Source organism: Cucumis sativus, chromosome 7 (genome assembly GCF_000004075.3).
Source record: "Cucumis sativus cultivar 9930 chromosome 7, Cucumber_9930_V3, whole genome shotgun sequence".
NCBI classification, from domain to species: Eukaryota; Viridiplantae; Streptophyta; class Magnoliopsida; order Cucurbitales; family Cucurbitaceae; genus Cucumis; species Cucumis sativus.
This window is the reverse complement of record NC_026661.2, coordinates 325,636-345,130: the sequence shown is the minus strand read 5'-3', so window position 1 is coordinate 345,130 and position 19,495 is coordinate 325,636. Positions and strand designations below refer to the sequence as shown.

General features: G+C 34.1%; 3 protein-coding genes across 6 annotated transcripts; 1 reads left to right on the top strand and 2 right to left on the bottom strand.

The window, feature by feature from the left end:
* Nucleotides 1-123: 123 nt before the first annotated feature.
* Nucleotides 124-1,965, bottom strand: LOC101217613 (cysteine protease RD19A). The gene is made up of 4 exons (XM_004148506.3): nucleotides 1,332-1,965; nucleotides 1,082-1,201; nucleotides 695-944; nucleotides 124-599 (listed from the first exon to the last, which is right to left on the bottom strand). The coding sequence occupies exons 1-4, from the start codon at nucleotides 1,815-1,817 to the stop codon at nucleotides 292-294; spliced, it is 1,164 nt and encodes a 387-aa protein (XP_004148554.2). The 5' UTR covers nucleotides 1,818-1,965; the 3' UTR covers nucleotides 124-291.
* Nucleotides 1,966-3,314: 1,349 nt separating this feature from the next.
* LOC101211612 (purple acid phosphatase 2) lies at nucleotides 3,315-7,145 on the top strand. 3 transcript variants are annotated; one of them, XM_031888698.1, is made up of 9 exons: nucleotides 3,320-3,512; nucleotides 3,639-3,868; nucleotides 4,479-4,679; nucleotides 4,787-4,898; nucleotides 5,007-5,236; nucleotides 5,324-5,462; nucleotides 6,000-6,220; nucleotides 6,435-6,556; nucleotides 6,654-7,145. In XM_031888698.1, exons 1-9 carry the CDS (start codon nucleotides 3,506-3,508, stop codon nucleotides 6,850-6,852), a joined length of 1,461 nt encoding a protein of 486 aa, XP_031744558.1. In that variant the 5' UTR covers nucleotides 3,320-3,505; the 3' UTR covers nucleotides 6,853-7,145. The 3 variants fall into 3 exon arrangements, with proteins under 3 accessions (XP_031744559.1, XP_031744558.1, XP_004148530.2); XM_004148482.3 differs by having other exon boundaries at nucleotides 3,615-3,868; XM_031888699.1 differs by lacking the exon at nucleotides 3,639-3,868 and having other exon boundaries at nucleotides 3,315-3,512.
* Nucleotides 7,146-8,326: 1,181 nt separating this feature from the next.
* Nucleotides 8,327-14,117, bottom strand: LOC101211114 (chromatin remodeling protein SHL). Of its 2 annotated transcripts, XM_011660246.2 has the most exons (6): nucleotides 13,923-14,117; nucleotides 13,700-13,784; nucleotides 13,248-13,593; nucleotides 12,739-12,807; nucleotides 9,511-9,646; nucleotides 8,327-8,850 (listed from the first exon to the last, which is right to left on the bottom strand). In XM_011660246.2, exons 2-6 carry the CDS (start codon nucleotides 13,770-13,772, stop codon nucleotides 8,824-8,826), a joined length of 651 nt encoding a protein of 216 aa, XP_011658548.1. In that variant the 5' UTR covers nucleotides 13,773-13,784; nucleotides 13,923-14,117; the 3' UTR covers nucleotides 8,327-8,823. The 2 variants fall into 2 exon arrangements, with proteins under 2 accessions (XP_011658548.1, XP_031745187.1); XM_031889327.1 differs by having other exon boundaries at nucleotides 13,700-14,116.
* Nucleotides 14,118-19,495: the final 5,378 nt, after the last annotated feature.

Genomic DNA, 19,495 nt, shown 5'->3' with positions numbered 1-19,495 from the left:
TTTCTTATCTCATTTAACATAAAATAAGTTCTGATTTTTGTGAATAACTTGTACTAACCAAAGAAAAGCAACAAATAAAAAAAGATTAACAAAAGAAAAGCAACAAATAAAAAAAAAAAGATTAAAGAAAAAAAAACAATTGTTTTTTTCTCTATTTCTTTGAGTTTATTTATAACAAAACATGTATGTATGCATTTGCATGCCTTTAACACAAATAAGAATTAATTAGCTGAAGGCCTTTTCAATCAACAACTACAAACAAACGATTAAAGGAAAAGAAAATCATATCTTCTACTGTGCTCTTGCTGATGCAATGGAAGAAGAATGATGATGAATATGAACAGCAGCAACAGTTGATACCAAAGAATCAACTCCACAAATATTCCTTCCTCTACAGATCTTATAATATCCATTTTCTCCCCAGCTTTCGCCCCATGAATTTTTTATAATCCAATAATCTTTATCTCTCATTCTAATAGGAGCATAGCCAGCTGAGCCATAACCCACCAACAAAACTCCATGATCCAGTCTCTTTGAACATATGAATGGACAAGAAACTCCGCCTATATATGTTTGCATAAACACAGCATTGATAGCAACTGCATGCATTGAAGATAATTTTGTAACAAAGAGATCAAATTTGTATTAGAATAGAATAATAATGAATAGGGGATGTGAAATATTTTATAGTTACTTGCAAGTGGGCCATTTTTGACTAGATTGGCAGCAATTTGATCTTCATCAATTGAATTAACAACACTGAAACTGGCAATAGAGGCAGCAATCTTGGATTTATCAAAGTTGCATGTATTACGATCAATTCCGGCGTAGGGATAATCTTGTTCCTTCATTAAACCTCCAGCTTTTAATGTGTATTCAAATGCACTGTTCATTAGACCTCCATTGCAACCTGAGTCACATGCATCTTCTTCCTCTGGATCACACTGCAGAATTGGTTAAAAAGTATGTTTGGTTCGACTTTGAAAAACAAATTGAAGTGAATTCAAACAGGCCTTTAGTTTCACTTGAAATAATTAAAAAAAAAAAAAAAGAAAAGAAAAGAAGAGAGGAGAAATGAAACCTCGTGATCACAATCTACGAGCTGCTGTTCGCTTAAGCTAACAAGTTCCCCTGTAGCAAGGAAGTTGGCACCTTCAAGGGCACCGGTTGTACTAAAACTCCAGCAGGAACCGCAAGATCCCTATTCCAGTATAGATCATGTGCATACCGATCATGAACAAGAATCAAAACACACACCCAAAACTTGAAAGATTGCAATTAATTAAAGAGAAGAATTAATTTAAAATTTCTGCAGCTAGCTAGCACAATACCTGATTTTTCACACGAGTTACACCACCGTGTTGTCTCCAATCAAAATCAATCGGAAGATTCTCGGTAGGAAGAATCGGAGCCGCGTTCGTATCAACAGGAAGCCGGAGGCGATGACCTCGGAGTCCTAGGAATGCCTTCCGAAATTCAAAAGGTGTCAAATCGGAAAACTGAGTGACGCCATGAATGGCAGAGGGATCAAATGATTGATGGCGTTCTGCTCGTCGCATATTAGCCTTGAAGATCTTGAACCTACGATCGTGTTCTTCCTCAGTGGCGTATGATTTCCCGAACCTTCGCTTGAAGAGCGAAAAATGGTGCTCTGCTCCAAGAGCGTGATGATTGAAATCGCCGTCGTTTTCAACAACTTGACGAATCAACGGATCACCGTCATGTTCAACAGAATGCTGTGAAACTAAAGGTTCCGATGAGCAGAGGGTGGCGGTGACGGCGGTGATCACAGCGAATAAGAAGAAATTCCGATCCATTACTTAACAAAAGTTAAAAAAAAAAAAAAGATTACCGGGAGGTTTCACGGTGGCTCTACCGGTGGATTTTAAAGGACAATTTCAAAGCTCAGGTATTTCGAAGAACGGCGATTTAGGACCGTAGATTCAAAAGAAAATTACATCAGGTGATATCATCCACCAACGAAACAAGGACATGTGGCGGCGTGTTTCCCACCATTTTCAGTTAGTTCGTTATTAAACGTGGCAATCGTTCTTTAACGAGAATAACGTTTATTTATTCATTTGGCCATAAACTTAGGGATTGATTAGTCCCTAATTAGACGCAAATGTTAGTATATACTTTTGTTTTTTCTATTCAATTAAAGTTTGTTGTAAACTACTCTTTTGGATATATATTTTCTTCCATCACTGCTTTGCTACACCTTTTGTGTTTGTATTTAGTTACACACACAAAAGGAAAGCTTGCATTCAATATATTTTCCGTCATTATTATGATGCAGTAAACTTTCAATACAAAAATTACAAACCCTAATAGTTTGATAGCTAGATTCCATTTGTTCGAATTGAATCACCTTCTCGTTTAAGTCGTTGATAAATAATTCATTAGTATTCACTCTAGAACATCGACATTAGTTCTCATTCTCTTCACGAGCTTTGGAAGGTGAACTTTAATTTCAATGATTAATGATCAATGACAAGATGAGTATTAGGACAATTATTCGTGACCACTATAATAAGAACACACTGTGTTAATTGACCTTTTGTAAAAGCTAAATGGACAATTATTTGTGAAAATTGGCGAGACAATAAAATCTCTACAAAACGATCTCGAAAACATTTGGGGATAGGAATGAAAAGCTTCCAATTAGTTAGACATAAATCAACAAAAGGCTTCAAGATTACCATTCTCTATTCATTAGCCTCAGCCTTTGTTTACTTATAGGGTTAGGCTAAACATATGTGAGATCAACATTTATATGGAATATTCTCAATTGATGCTTTGAAAGGTGTAGGACTAAAATGATAAAATAAAATTTGAACTTATAAAAAATGAAATAAATAAAATATTAAAATGGTATTTTGATTCTTCTTGTTTTTTCAATTAATATTTTCAAATTTCAAATTTTATTTGTTAGACTTTCAATAACTTTTAAATCTAGTTCATATGCTAATTTATTATAGATTTTTTTTTTCATTTTTCATTAGTATTTTTAGTAAAAATTTAAAAAATGTATTCAATTTAAAAAAGAATTAAGTTCAATAACAAATTTAAGGTTTACTAAAAGACGTGTGAACAAATTTCAAATAAATCTTATATTTCAATCTTCAATAAACTATAATGTAGAATCTCGTCATGATATCAGGACATTTGTAAACAAATGGTACGTTGCTGTCAATCCAAAAAGTTAAATTAAAGTGCATATTAAAATCAAACTTAGAATTATCAGATAATTTTATAAGCATGTCGTTATCCAAATTCATTTATACAACCGATGGGACCTCCAAGATGAAGTAAGATGAAAAAGACGCCGAGATGGAAAAAATAATAATATGGAAATGAGAAGAAATGGAGTTTTCTCTGATCAAATTTCATGGAATCAAAGGGCACCCAAGAAGTCAAATGGGAATATGCCATAATGGGTCTCTCCAGTTTTTCAAATGGGAACTCTCAGTAATCGGATCAAGCGCTCTGACAGTGGACTTAGATGTGGGGTACGATTCACCATCACCATTGACTTATCTTTGGAGATTTTTTAAACTTTTGTTGTGTTATTTTGAGGATATATTTTAATTGGATTTGTGGGTTATAAATAGGGAGGGAGGGGATTCAAGTTTCAGATTTAGATTTGGGAATCGCCATGAGAATAGAGGAGAAGATGAGCGTTGCGGGGTTTTCTTGTTCTTCTTTTGTTGTAGTTATTGCTGTTTTGGTTATGGTTTTGAATGGAGTGGAGGTGTGTTATGGAGGTAAAACAGGACAGTTTATGAGGAAGGTTGAGAAAACTGTGGATATGCCTCTTGACAGTGATGTTTTTGCTGTTCCTCCTGGTTTTAATGCTCCCCAGCAGGTCTTTTTCTCCTTAAATTTTCCATTTCTTCTTTCTTCATCATTCTTTCTTCTTGTAGTGTATTATATTTAGTATTTCTTCTTTCTCCTATGGACTTGAATATTATCGCGATATCCAATGAGTCGCTATCAATATATATGTAAAAAAGAAACTTGTATTGGACAGTTTGAAAAATAGGACGTACTATTTTGATATGATTGAATCCAAAAGCTTAAAATGATAGATTACAATGTGTTTCTTTGTGAGCTTCTATTCTCAAGACCCTTGAAAAATTATTCTATAGCCATTATTTTACATAACTAGAGTCCTTTCCTGTTGAGGAATGTCTCCTTTTGTGAACATGGTTTTTTTCTATGTTTCATTTCTTTCTTAATGAAAGTTGTTTCGAACAACCTTAATATTCTATACAGGAATGTTTATTACTTAGCTCATATGAACAAGAATTCATCGAAATCCATTTCAAGTTCGATCTTGGTTGCCTATTGTTCTTTTTTTGTTTTTGTTTTATCTTCTTTGAAGATCTAATGACTGCACGTGAGTTACCACTGTTTAACTTTTTTTCTTTCTTGTCCCATCTGGTCGGTTATTGGATGCTTTGAATATGTTAAAGGTTCATATCACACAAGGAGATCATGAAGGGAAGGCAGTGATTGTTTCATGGGTCACTCCAAATAAACCAGGATCAAATGAAGTATTGTATTGGAGTGAGAAAAGCAAGGAAAAGAAACAGGCCTTTGGAAAAGTATATACTTACAAGTTCTATAATTACACTTCTGGTTACATTCATCACTGTACCATTAAAAACTTAAAGGTATAGACAATTCAATCCACATTATCGGTTAAGGCTTCTCTTGTATAATTAAACTTTAGAAATTCTGAATTCACTGACAGAAAATAATATTATTTACCTTTTGGCAGTATGACACCAAATACTACTATGAAATCGGAATTGGGTACTCTCCAAGAACATTCTGGTTTGTCACTCCTCCAGAAGTCGGTCCCGACGTTCCCTATACATTTGGTGTCATAGGTGAGTTAATTTTCGATGCCACAGTCGTGTTTTTTGTTTTTCCAGTTGAATTCCGGCTTAACTATCCAATTGGCACGTCCATTGTCTTGCTTTTAATGTCATCTGCAGGGGATCTTGGCCAGAGTTTTGATTCAAATGTAACACTGACACACTACGAACGAAACCCGCATAAAGGAAAAGCAGTGCTATTTGTTGGAGATCTCTCTTATGCTGACAACTATCCATTCCATGACAATGTACGGTGGGATACATGGGGAAGATTCACAGAGAGAATCATCGCCTATCAGCCTTGGATATGGACTGCAGGAAATCATGAAATTGATTTTGTCCCAGAAATTGTAAGTATTCAAATGGCTCAAGTGGGAGCAAATCTTGGATTAGTTTTTTCTATTCTTTAGTCAAAATGTTTCATATTTCTCTTGCAGGGTGAGACCGAGCCTTTCAAGCCATTTACTAACCGATATCATGTCCCTTATAAAGCATCTGGGAGCACAGCTCCTTTTTGGTACTCAATCAAGAGAGGTCCAGCATACATCATAGTCTTGGCTTCATATTCAGCTTATGGTAAACGCTTCCTTTAGTTTTATCACTATTCTGAGAAGATTCTTCATTGTTTTTGATTTATGATAAAATCATGTAGGTAATGTCTTATAAAACCTTTCTTATTATTCTTACATTTAAGCAAAATCTGGTTTGCTCCATTGTAACGTTGTTATGAATTATTCATTTCGTAACCATTTTGGTTCTCGGTTTCTGAAAAATTACACATATTTTCTCTCAATTTTTTATCATGGTTTTCATTTATTTCAAGTAAAAGAGTTGAATTCTTAGTCAAATTCCAAAAACAAATACATGTTTTTTAAAACTATTTTTTTCTTTTTTCTTTAGTGTTTAGAACTTGGTAATTTAAAGTGGGAAGGAATGTTTATAGGTTTAAAATTTTAAAGTTAAAATTTAAAAACGAAATGATTACTAAACAGGTTCGTTTTTGGTTGTTAGTTCTCCAAATGACTGAACACCTTTCATTTGATTTCTTTCTACCTTTAATGTGTGAAAATAGTTTTTCAAACAAACTTTTGTTTCATTTCATGATATGTTTAGGTAAATACACTCCTCAATACGAATGGCTTGAAGCAGAGCTACCGAAAGTTAACAGAAGTGAAACACCATGGTTAATTGTTCTTATGCATTCCCCGTGGTACAACAGCTACAACTATCACTACATGGAAGGAGAAACAATGCGAGTAATGTATGAGTCATGGTTTGTACAATACAAAGTTGACGTCGTCTTTGCTGGCCATGTCCATGCTTATGAAAGATCTGTAAGCGCTTTCTCTTAACCATTCCTTCCAATCCTACCACTGTTTGTTCATTATAATCTGTAGATCAATATGAGAAAAACTCAAAGAATTTGATCAAGTCTTTTGAGTTGGAATTTTGTTTTGGAACCAAATTCTATCTTTATGTTCTTTTGTATGGTACAAGATTTTCATTCGCTATTGGTAACACGGGACAGTTATCTTATGCTAAACGCAGGAAAGAATTTCAAATGTTGCATACAACATCGTGAATGGCCATTGTACTCCAGTGAAAGATCAATCTGCACCTGTATACATAACAATAGGTGATGGAGGAAACCTTGAAGGCCTAGCAACCAAGTAACTTCAATATCTCATTTTATATCCTACTCCTACAAATGGGTTCCTGCTTCTTCATACCATAAACCATAAACTCTCAATTTTTTTCGTAATGCAGTATGACGGAGCCACAACCTGCGTACTCGGCGTATCGTGAAGCAAGCTTTGGGCATGCCATATTTGATATAATGAACAGAACTCATGCGTATTTCAGTTGGAGCAGGAATCAAGATGGATATGCAGTTGAAGCTGATACTCATTGGTTCTTGAACAGACACTGGCACCCGGTTGACGAGTCGTTGAGTGTGCAGAAATGAGAACTCTTTGCAGGGCTGAATGAGAAGCACCATTTTAAAAAAGTTTTACCATGAAATAATACTCATGATCAGATGAGTTCGTTGGATTTCACATTCAGCAGTAGGTTAATGGAAAGCATAATCCTTCTTTTCTGCCTCCATTTATTTCACAAGTCCTGTGATGAAGGCCAGCGTATTCCTTTGTACGAGACAGCTGTGTTTGAATTGTTTTGTTAACAGAAAATGGCAGAGTGAACTTTTGAACCTCAATACCTTCTTACACAAATAACAAAATTTACTTAATTTTGAAAATCTATTAGTAGGAGTCTATTGATAGACCATACTCGTAGAGGTCTACCAACCATTGAATCTAAAGTTAATAAGTTCTATTATATTTGTAATTCTTAATAAATATTGCTAGTCATACAATTAACTATTATCCCTAAAAAGTGCTGCACAATCCCAATGCAATTACCCCATGAAAAATTATACATGGGTTGTTTGTTTTGCTTGGACTGTGTCTAAACCAACAGATATTCCAACCACTAACTATGTTTTGGGCCCAAAACGCTTTAGTATAGTTTAGTGCAAGGGAGAAAGGCCAATCATAAATATAGAGTAGTGGGGTAAAGAGGTAAAATTAACTTTTGTTCATACCTGTAGACCACTTTGAGTAGATTCAATATTCAAACCTTAATATGATTAATTTGACATGAATTACACAACCCTTTAGAAGCCAAAAAAAAAAAAACTACTAAACAGTAGTTTGGATTGCATATATTATTTGGTATGGATATTAAATTTATGAAATTTAAATGTAATTTCTGCATTTGGATAGACAAGATAATTAACTAATTAATTAATCGAACTACATTCAATTTTAGGTATAAAAATTCCATCAGTTTGGAAGACATTAAAAAATCCATGTCAAGTCGACTTTAATATTCATGGATTATATAATGTGTTTAAACATTTCAAACCTTATAAAACAAACAAAGATAATTATTATCTATCCGAAGCCGTATGACAATTTCTATGAAACAAACGGAGCCTAACACTAAAGCAACCCTTATTCAAGCAACCCTTATTATTTGTTCGAAGCATTAGTTCTGTTGGTGGTCGAAGCATTAGTACGATAACAAGCAAAACAACGTACTATTATTATATATATATTTTAATATAGTACCGTTGGTAGACTATCATATAATGAGTCAATTGAAAACTACAGAATACATAGTAATGAATTTGCTATTATGTCTGTTTTCACCTTCCACATTTGCATTTGCCATTAAATATATGATATATGGGGCAAAGTTTTACATATTAACTTAACCTTTTTTCATATAAATATATAAAATATTTCAATTATGAAAGTTTTGAGAGTGTGACAAACTATAAGCTTTCCTTCATTAATCTGTCCCTCCAAATATTATATTAACCTCTTCACAATCACAAACAAAGATAAAACATTAAGATAATAACCAACATCAGCCACTTGGTTAAAATAGTCTCTTTTTTTTCTTCATTAAAACTTCTAAAGGGAGAGGTTGGTACGGTACACACAAGAGTCGTCAGTCCAATCAACTTGCAACCAAATAATTACATAAAGATCTCTTTCCTACTACCCTTCAGTCCTTGACAAATATTTTTCACCTATACATCACCATATCAGCTAAGAATAATTAGGAAAATGGATTCCAAAAGAGTTAAAAGTTTAGGAGTTTTGAGGAAATAAAACAAATCTACAACCTTCATAGAAGAAAGGAGGGGTTTTTGGTTTGGTTTGGTTTGGTTTGCTCCATTTTCAAATAAAATAACTTCAATACATTTCAAACCAGTCTCTCTACCTGCTGCAACCAATGTTGAACACACTAGAGCTACAATTTACATTATCCTACATCTATGCACTTGTTCCAACTCATTTGGAAGTTAGAAGCTCTGGTTGGTTTTTAACGACTCTAAGTCACCGTATTTTGTTTATTTACACTATTGTCACCTCCGGCGTCGTTTCGTATCCACCTGAAATAGGATTAAAACATATTATGCATTATGACAACAACCATAATCCTAAAGCAAGAAAGTAACACCCATTCATCCCTTACATTATCACACTATAGTACCACTATATAAGCTTTTGGTAAAAACTAACCAATGCCAACGCTTGAACCAAGTAATCTGACTTGTATGCAGCTATTAGCGCACTTCCAGATTTTTCCTTTTTCCTTATATACCAACAAGTGTACAAACTAGCTTGTGTATACTTTGATAATTCTTATGAAACAACTACCTGATTAGACATTTGTTGTCAAGAAAATTCATAGGATATTAAACGTTAAGTAGGTGGCCATAACGTACCCCTATTGACCATCATGCAACTGATGGTGGTTATGGTAGCTTCTACTTAGCAATATGACTTCCTCAGGCTCAGTTAACTCTTTCTTTCCCCATAACTAAAGTCCAATGCTACCTACGCTACCAACCAAATGAGGAAGAAATACCTAAAAAGAAGAATGTACGTGGATGACACCTGCTAAGTGCTACATTAAGGATCTATGAAACATGGCGTAGTCTAAAATATCACAATGTGGAATTAGATTATGCAGTTTGATCAACAACAAAATAATCCAAACATTGACATTCAACAAAGCGCAGTTATATTTTCAGCAGCTTTACAAATACCTTTGTCTCTGCAACTTTAGATGTAGACTGTGAATTCTGCAACTTCTTTTGACCCTCTGAAGAACAACTTTCACAGTAGAAGTGGTCAAGCTTTTTAGCTTCTTCTGTAGTCATTTCTATACAAGCAGGATGAAACCTAAAACAAAAATATTATCCACTTCAAGACCCACACTTTGTGTTATAAAGCAATAGATTACACCAACGTTTCACAAAATATCTCAAGCAGACATCAATTGAACAACGCCAAAGGTAAATCAATTGAAAGAAGATTTACTAGTAATCATGTCCTGAAAATAAATTTTATTTCATGTAATGTCCCAGAATTTATCCTCTGTCATTCGTTAGGAATTGAAGAGCCTAAGACATGAAAGGTTTCTCCTTTCTTCTTCTACGTCTCAAAAACTCTTTAAGAGGTGTTTGGCCCAAGGAATTGAGGGGGTTTTATGCATCACTAGCTCCTTACATTTTGGCCCGGAAGCTCATGCCTGATGATTCCCAAGACTTCACAACTTCATAGAGTTTACAATTCCGCTCCTTGACAAAATGTTCCCATTGGTCAGAATCCTCAGAAGGATACTTTTGTTTTGATAAATGTGACATGAGGTTCCATCCCAACAATCCACAGATTTTCAAAAACCTCATACTGACTTTTTACAAGGACCTCAAAGAATTCCATCAAAGGATTTCAGAAATATGTTGATATATAGAAATAGAAGTGAACAGGTTATTCAATAAAATAATAAAAAAAAAATTCAGTATCCACTAAAAGATCAAATTACTTTAAAAATTTAAAAGAAAAACTGCTAGTTTGTTTCATCTTCCCATATTAACCTGCTCAAATAATTCAAAATCCAGAATGCTCATCCTAAAGCTTATAGGAACACTAACCCTATTCATTGGTTGGAACTATACACAACAAAAAACTGAGATTTGTGTATTATGATTATGACACATTCCAATGATCTATAGGAAGGCTTTGCCCACTAAAGACCAGCTCTGGAAGAAAAAACTTTTCTTGAAAAAAAATCTTATCTTAACTACAAGTAGGAGTTGAGATTTGAACATCTGACATTTTATTGATGATATAATACTTAACTATATAGGCATGACCCAAAAGACAATCTTTTTTTAGTTATTGAGTTTTGAACTTAGGAGGACTTGAATACATGGCCTCTAGAAGAAGAGAAGGGAAAGGGAAGGGGGGACATAAGTTATTTCATAGATGATATAAACTTACAAATGGGAAGGGGGAGAAAAACCCAGATCCAAACCATGGAAGATCACAAAAAACAATTCCAATTATTTTATAGTCTATAGCTATTAAAGGCATAATTTACACCATTTGAGGGCTGCACAAAAAAAATTGTCAATGAATTTGTCTGTATGGGTTTCTTTGTCATTAAATTTCTATTGTTCCTTTTGAACCAGCTATTAGATTCCATAAGAATGATTGATGCAATACACAGTCATAATAAACAACACAAATAGATATTAGCCATTTTCCTGTTATTAGCTGTTTTTTGTTATTTCCTGTTATTAGCTGTTTTCTGTTATTTTCTGTTATTAGCTGTTTTTTCTGTTTTCTTCAAAACTAATCAGTTACAATAACTGATTAGTTACACTCAAACAATTAGCTATAACCATCATTCACATCTATAAATAACCATTCTCCTATTGAGAATGGTAGATTAGAATTCTTGAATAAAAGAAAGGATCCAAATCCAACTTTGAATTACATCAATGTTCTAGTGAGCTGAAGGCACCAAGGATTTTTCTTTTCCTTGTTGAAGGGCTTGCCATTTAGAGATAACAAATTTACGGGAAAAAAAAAGTGCATATATGATTTTCTACCTAGATGAAACCACATATAGATGATTTCTAAACCACATAAGAATGAAATTTGGAGAACGTCTCCAGTAGAAGAGACTTCTAATTAAGAAAATGCAAAAATTACATCCAAAAGCACGCCAAAAAGCCTCTATAAAAGGAGATAACAGAAAGAAATAGAAATACTAATTTTGAGAAAACAGCAAAGTGGTGTTAATACAAAAAGTTCTGTGGAAAGAAAAGACTCCAATTGAAGTTTCTAACTAAAATCAGATTCAAACAAAACCTATATCATTGTAATTTTAGATAGCCTTTTTCAATATAAATAAGCTCAGTCTGCTTCTGGGTGGTGTCATGATTGGAAGCCTTCTTTATAAGTCATTCTCTTGGGTGGGGTTCCCTCTCCCCCCAGCACTTGGGCTGTTTTATGCCTTCTTTTGATGAAATACATCCCTCTTATTTGTAGCGTATAAGCTCAATAGGCCTTTTGTTTGAGCTCAAACACATTACTGATTTCAAATTAAAACTTATAGTACCATGCCTTTTTTCCAACTAAAAGATTAGTGGTGCTTCAGTGAGACCACCAATCATCCATCAGTACAAGGGGAAGGGCAAGAATGTAATTGTGGGAGGAAGTTAGTTATGTATGGGAGTGAGATTAGTTATGTATGGGAGTGAGATGGAAATATTGTGGGAAAGGGGATGAGGGGGACCAGGTGAGAGCAGAGGGGTATTTTGGGTTGGAAGAGGTAGTATAATAGCGGAGGTTGGTATTTCATTTTTCTTTAGCTTGGAATTAGTATTAGACTCTCACAGTGAGAAGGGTTGTAGCCTTAGGGCTCTTCTTTTCATCCAATAATACTTGTTTGTAAGGAGATACCTTACAGCTTTATAATTCGAAGTACCAGTTTCCCGTCAAGAGCACAGAGACATATCCAACCACATATTTTATGTCGGTTTTAATATCTTCTTCATCACAGAAAACGTTTTTCTCTCATGTGAAGTGTCTAGCTTCTCTGCAAGTAAGATATTATGTGCACTTCCTGACTCTTAGAAAATAAAAAGCTCACCACTTCAGAGTTCAGAGCGCATCCAGATTCCAGCATTTTGGAAACATTACATCGGACAAAAGTTCTTTTTAGTTAATCTCCTATTTATTGCCTTTCTAAACTTTATTTTCCATTACTTCATCACTAAAACAAAACTATAACAAGCTGAAAGTACCAAAAATCAAGACAGAGCCATATTACAGTGGTGGTTTAATTTTTCGTGAGTTTGTTTTAACCGTAATTGTGTTTCTAATAGGCCCTGAATTTGAACATACGTAAACCACTAAATAACTTCATAAGCACGCGCTAAGGTTGCAAATGAAATGAATAGCATCATAAAGACCCAGCTTACCAATCACTGCAGTTCTCACACTGAACCATTAGGTCATCGGGATTGTAAGGCATCTCACACTTGCAATACCTGCAACAAAAATGAAGTGAAATTAGGAACCAGGAGAATCAGGTTAAGCTATGCAAAAAAGGAGATTCATGAGCTTAAATAACTAACATGAGATATAAAAATATACATAATACAGTATAATGGAATCCTGATCAAAATTCAATCTTTAAATAAGAAATGTCATGCATAAACTAAAAAGGCAATATAAGAACACCAAATCAAAGAGATTTTGGTACTTCAATTCATGAATTGCATAATTGTGAACAGAAAACCAAGAAAATCAACGCTGGAACCACAATGCAGCCAAAGTAGTAATAGTCACTATGGAAATCTGTAGAAACCAAATTATCCACATGTCAAGTCAAGTCAGAATTGATAAAATTTCAGAAGTACTTAATGCCAAACACATGAACAGAATATCAAACCCAGCAATAAAAAATACAATTACTAAAAAGACTCACACAGCTACTCGATCGGGATTGAAAGCTCCAGTAGTGGAATTATAGTCGAAACGGCAAAAATAATCATCATTTCCAACAGCATCAAGCTTGGTATAATTCTTAAACGTATGGACCGTACACTTTCCCTCGATGGTATCGGCGCTTTGAACGTCAAAATGGTCGGAAAGAAAGAGCTCCTTCGAGCCATGAAACTGTCTCCGACCACCAATTGATTCCTCCGGCCGGTAATACCAGCGAACATGGACCTTCACATTGGCCCCACGAGAATCAGCTTCAATCTTTTCAATCTTAGCAACATAAGACGGCTTCGAAGGTTCAGAGGGCCTCATAAGCACGCAATCGCCGGCTAAGGAGAACAAAAGGCCGAAAAAATCCAAAAGATGAGAAATGGATGAAAAATGGAAGGATTTCAAGAAAAAAGGAAGAGGAAAGAGAGGGATTGATTGCAATACCTTTAATGGTTTTGTTGATGCGCTTGACAGTGTAAGAATCTAGGGTTTGCCTGGGAGCCTTGGGTTTGGCCATCAAAAGGGAGACCTGGAATTAGAAGAGAAGAAGCGAAATGGAGGGAAGTTTCATAGAAATGAATGGAAGGAAGGAAGGAAGGAAGGAAGGAAGAAGTAAAAGGAAAGTAGAAGAGTGAAATTGGCCGGAAAAGTAGTCGCCGGAGAGTACCTGGAGGGTGGTCGGTTGAGGTGAAAAGGGGAGAATGTCCGGCGGAAGAGTGGATTTAGTTGTGACGTGGCAGCATATGATCAAACCAATATGAGTTCGCGACGGTGGACCAAATGAAAGCCATATTTTTTATTTTTGTAACCGTGATTGCAATTGGTGAATATTATTTTTTTTAACCTTTCTAAAAAAATTTCTCCTAAAAGATGATTTTTCTTACCTACTCTCTACTTAGAGCTATATTATTGTATTTGCTTCGTCATTTATTTCACTACACCTATATATCTTTTCCAATTCCTATCATACTAATAATAATAGAGTCTAAATATCAAATTTTGTAGAATAAGGAAGAAGTAAGGAATTTTTATAATTATAGAATAAATGACAAACTAATTTACATAAAGAATGAGGTGAAGTTTATATTTTCCCCTTAAGATATTTTTTTTTTTTAAAAAAAGGAGAAGTAGTAAAACAATAGTCAATAACATCAACATGCTCCAGAGTAGAGAAGAACCAACTAGGGACCCAATCATAAACCTCATTCTCCTCCTCTAAGGTTGAAGAGAGAGGGGAACAAAACAATCAACCCAACTACTCGAGAACACAATAACATTGGCAAGCTGATGCGCCACACCATTCGTCAAACATAAACACCAATAAAAAGAAACAACACTTGCAACTTCTGTCAGGAGCCTAATCTCCGCCACGAAGTCCTCAAACTTAGATAAATCCAACCCACCATAAGATAAAGAAAAGATGAGTTCATAGGAGTCTGACTCTACTACCATGAGCGAGGGAGGCAAGTCCCCTCAAACGGTGATAAAAAGTACTTAAGTCACTGGATCAAGGCAAAAGCTTCCAACAACTTGAGAGGTCATATGGTCCTGACCCGCTCACAACTAGCAAGAACAGAAAACCCATTTGAGTCACAAAACACTCATCCAATCCCACATAAACTAATGTTGTCCATCTAAGAAGCATTAGTATTGAGCTTCCATATGCCCACCATAGGTGGAGACCATGAAATGAGACTCACCTAGTTATCTCGACTCGCAACAAGAGACCCACAACCGCAACCACATTCAATGTGAAGATAGATTTTTTGATTTAACACATCTTTAAACGAGCACGATCCTCTATGTGAAAGTAAATTTTTATATTTTCAAACATCCCATAGAAGGATGGCAGCAACCTCATGATCTAACTTGCTCAACACAGATGAAACTCCCTTCTACCAATCCCACGAGCTCCAACACTTCCTGAAACCAAGAAAAAACTTAGATAAGTACGAAAAGAAAGAACCCGAAATACTCTTAGTAAATTTGTAGCCCCACATGTTTATTTTTTCATATTTGATACATACAAAATTTGTTTTAAAATCTAGAACTTGAGCATTAATAAATCTATCTTATCTTAGTAGACTATTAATTGTTAAATTTGCTCTTTAGACCTCGATTGTTTTTGCTTGTTTTCGTTCATGCATTAGGTTCTCTCAAGTGTACACTCATAGGTTAGCATGAAGGACTCTAAGTTAACGACTAACAGGCGACGAAATAGGGTTATGTGATGAAATGTGCACTCCTATTCATGCGTTGCTAATACGATAATTAAACGTTGTCGCACAAGTTTTCCTCTCAATCGCCCAAGTATAAGTGGCGAGAGGTTTCCTGGTAAGTCCATGGTCGAACGCAGGGAATTTAAGCTTCTAATTTATCTAATCGCTTACCAAATCATGCGGTATACACTGTACAGTAAAACATATGAACAATATACTAAGTAACCTAACTATTTACACTACTGTGCTTATCGGTGCAAGGTGAACATGACGGTATGGAGTGACAAAATATGAGCTCAGTATAGACATGGTGGGGAAGGAAAATTGAATTACTAAACACAATAACTAATAGTTCAATACTTATACATACATCAATTAACTTAGAATTGAGGCGGGCAACTTCTTAGTGCGATGTCATACTTGCTCGTCTTTTGGGATGCAAATATGGTTAGTAGGGCTAATGTATTCACTTTCCTTCGAACTCAGTGTTGCACAATTAATTCTATACGATAAGTCATTGGCCATGATCACTGTATGCGAAGTACTCACTATTTACATCTTCATTGTATAACTATTGAATCCTTGTTGAGTACCAGTTTTCTTGCTACTTGCCCAAGTATAAGCAAAATATTAGGTTTACCTGGATGATCCAAGATCGAACACAGAAAATTGATTCAGAACATTAGTTCTAGGAATTACTTATCATATAGGTGGTATAAAAGAATTAAAGAACAACAATCTTAAAGAATGCAAGAATAAGCTAAATTACTAAACTAAACACTCTATAAAGAGGGAATAAGATGGAAAAATGGTAATACGAACTAACTTTGTATCTGAGAAGTGAAGAAAGAAATGTCTATGTGTTATCGTATTGTACGATTAAGTAATGCAATAACTTTAATGCAATATAACTCACTCAACCATGCTTACAATTAAGGCTTACTTCTCTCGAAGTTATTGTACACCACACATGGTCACCTTTCGGGAGCCATAAGCATACTTAGACGAGACATATCTAGAACAGATCATTTATAAATCGTATAGGGCTTCATGATTAAGGACAACAACCTCTCAGTGCCTAATGTCCACACTTGTTCACCTATCGATTGAAAATATATAAACATGTAATATATCAAAGAATGTAGGTCTTAGGCCATTGTACAATATGAACAATATAAATAATACACAAAGGATACAAAAAGGGAAGACAAAGAAATGAAAACAAATACATGTTAGAGGAAACGGGGATTGGGTTCTCCACCACTCAGACTTTAAGCTCTCACTTATAGAATGACGAGAGAAGAAGAAGAAAACTATTTACTATTTAGACTTACTTTTATGGTCCGTTCAGACCTTCTTCTGGCTCATACATGCCTACTTTGATTGGTGGGGATAAAGTCCTTTTATAGGCAGCTTTTGACGGGAAACTTCTATTCTTTTGAGATTGTCAACGTTGATTGTAGCCTTATGAGGTCACATCAACTCCAGCTACCATTTTTGTCTTTTAGTGAACCTTCCTTGCATGATATAACGTGGTTCCTCGCCTAAAGATGTTAATCACCAATGAGTTCTCATCGCGTAGTCTTTGCACGAGACGTCCCCTTTGATTCACTAGTTTCTTCCTTTCTATTCATCCTTTGTTTAGACATGACAATCGCATAAAACAGTCATAATGCTTATGTAAGATATATTTACAACATAAGTTACGCCCTTTGATCCTCTTTTTATGCGTTTTGGCCTCATTATTCTAATAAAAGAGGTTATAATAACGAGTGTTTATACACGTTATCAAAATATACAGGTTAGGCTAGCATTGTATCATTTTGAATGTAGTAACAATAACTAATCCTTAATTAAGACACACCTTTCAGTGCTTTCACCACACACATTAACCTCTCAATAATGTATGTAAATGATGAGCTTGGCGATAAGAATGTACTGCTACATTCTTCTTACCACTTGCTCAACTAAAAGTGGTTCTCACTTATTTAGTGATTACTCTTGCTCTCCTTTCGAATGAACAAGGTCAAGATACTCACGCTTAACTGAGCAAAGCTCTTACTGCATTCATTATAACTCTCTAATTATCAAATACATCATTCATTACTATTCACTAACCAACTTTATATACATGGAAGAGATAAGAAATCTGGAAGAATGAAAGAAGAAATGCATTGCTTTTATAAATAACACTTTAGGTCTTTCGGCCATGAGGTTCTGCTTACAAAACAATACAATATAGGAAATGTAAAGTGGGAATACAACAAATGTGTTACGCCACAGAGTTTGATCTCTCATACTCTTTGGCTTTTATTTTTGCCTATACGTGAGGGGAAAAATGGAAGGGATGAATCTCTTTCTCTTTTGCTTTAAGCTCTCACCTAAAACTCAAGAGAAGAGAGAAGAATGGGCGATGTGAGGAGCTTGCTTTTCCGACCAAATGTGCACACTTTGTTCTGGAGTGAGAGACTCTATTTATATACAAGGAGTGATGTTGACAGGCCAACATGCACCATTAAGATCTCTGAAAAGTTGTAGCTATGTTGCATAGCATGTCCTATTTGTTCTTTTTTTACTTTCTGCCAACCTCTTTTGTTTGTTAGCGGCTTAATCGCCTAACTTGTACTACTTCACACTGAAGAGGTTGGCTGGGTCTCATCGCATACAACGTGCTATTCATCAAGTTTCACTCTTCTTTGCTTAAAATCATGTGATAAGAGCACGGGAACATAGTAAAACAGGGATGAAGTTCTTTAGATTTAAGTTTTTCGCAGAGTAATCAAATTGTCTACTTTTTCTCTATGTTTTTTTCTATTTTCATGTGATAAGACTTTATTATTTTACTTAAAATGTTACAACAACCCGTATTTTTACAAATTATCAGTTTTACATGCTTTTCTATGAAATTTTAGTCAAACATTTAATATCCATATTTGTTTTTCAAAATTTCACTTTTTAAAATTGAGGATAATCTTATTCAGAAAATTTAAAGCCCATTTGACATTGATTTTTTAATATACTAAAAAAAATGTGAAATTTTTACATCAATAGTATTAATTAATTATTAAATATAAATATATTATTTAGACTTAATAAAATAAACTTGAATTAATATAGGATTTTTTCAAATATAACGAAAAGTTGAAACTATTTACAAAGTATAGGCAAATCTATCAAATTTTCTATATCTTTTTACTATATTTTGTAAATAGTTTCAATTTTGTTGTTATATATAAAAATTCCTCAACTAATATCTTTATCATTAATATTTGCTATCTTAACTGTATATAAATTATTGTTGTTAATTACCAATATTTTAATTAATTTATACTAATTTAATTATTTTTTAGTAATTAATTTTAATTATGTTTAATTAACAAATATTCTTTTATTTTCTTACTTCTAACTAAATAACTAATTAGTATTTGTTAAATTTAATTGATCTTCAGCAAACCAGTAGTAGGTCACTCGGTACTTTTATATTCTTCCTTTTTGCTTGTTTAGCTTTTCAGGCAAAGATAAAGAGAAGAAGCTTGGCGAGCGACAAGAAGCCTGCTATATGGAAACTGTTTGGTTTATGCTTCCGTTGTTTTTAGAAAGTTAAGATAATTAGATCATTAATGATCCCAACTTTGTTAGGAAAAATTTGGCTGGTTACATATTTCTATAGATAATTTTATGGGTTTGATATAAATAGAAGGGGTGAATCGTAGAAAAATCCTCGAATAATAAGAAATAAACATAAAAATGACACTAATATAAATATAATGTAAACAATAGACACGTTTACTTATTTGAAAATAAATAAAATATTATTTACTACCTTAAATTTATTTTTTGAGATTTTTGTTTCCATAATTGTCTAGAAATATCCATCGAAATTGAAATTTCTGTAAGATTAAGACTTCGATATATCCATCAACATCCATGTTTAAACCATGGCTAGAACATAAAATTTCACAAAATGTTACAAAATTTTAAAATATAAATTTCTCCATAAAACATAATAAAACAATAATTA

Bases quoted from the DNA above. Each gene is read 5' to 3' on its own strand.
- LOC101211114 (XM_011660246.2), bottom strand. From the start codon at position 13,772: ATGGCCAAACCCAAGGCTCCCAGGCAAACCCTAGATTCTTACACTGTC. The intron at 13,594-13,699 runs GTATTGCAATCA...TGTTCTCCTTAG, and splicing joins CATCAACAAAACCATTAAAG to CCGGCGATTGCGTGCTTATG. The intron at 9,647-12,738 runs GTAAGCTGGGTC...TTTTTGTTTTAG, and splicing joins TGTGAGAACTGCAGTGATTG to GTTTCATCCTGCTTGTATAG.
- LOC101211612 (XM_004148482.3), top strand. The intron at 4,680-4,786 runs GTATAGACAATT...ACCTTTTGGCAG, and splicing joins GTACCATTAAAAACTTAAAG to TATGACACCAAATACTACTA. The intron at 6,557-6,653 runs GTAACTTCAATA...TTCGTAATGCAG, and splicing joins CTTGAAGGCCTAGCAACCAA to TATGACGGAGCCACAACCTG.
- LOC101217613 (XM_004148506.3), bottom strand. From the start codon at position 1,817: ATGGATCGGAATTTCTTCTTATTCGCTGTGATCACCGCCGTCACCGCC. The intron at 945-1,081 runs GTTTCATTTCTC...CCAATTCTGCAG, and splicing joins TCGTAGATTGTGATCACGAG to TGTGATCCAGAGGAAGAAGA. The intron at 600-694 runs GTAACTATAAAA...CAATGCATGCAG, and splicing joins CAAAAATGGCCCACTTGCAA to TTGCTATCAATGCTGTGTTT.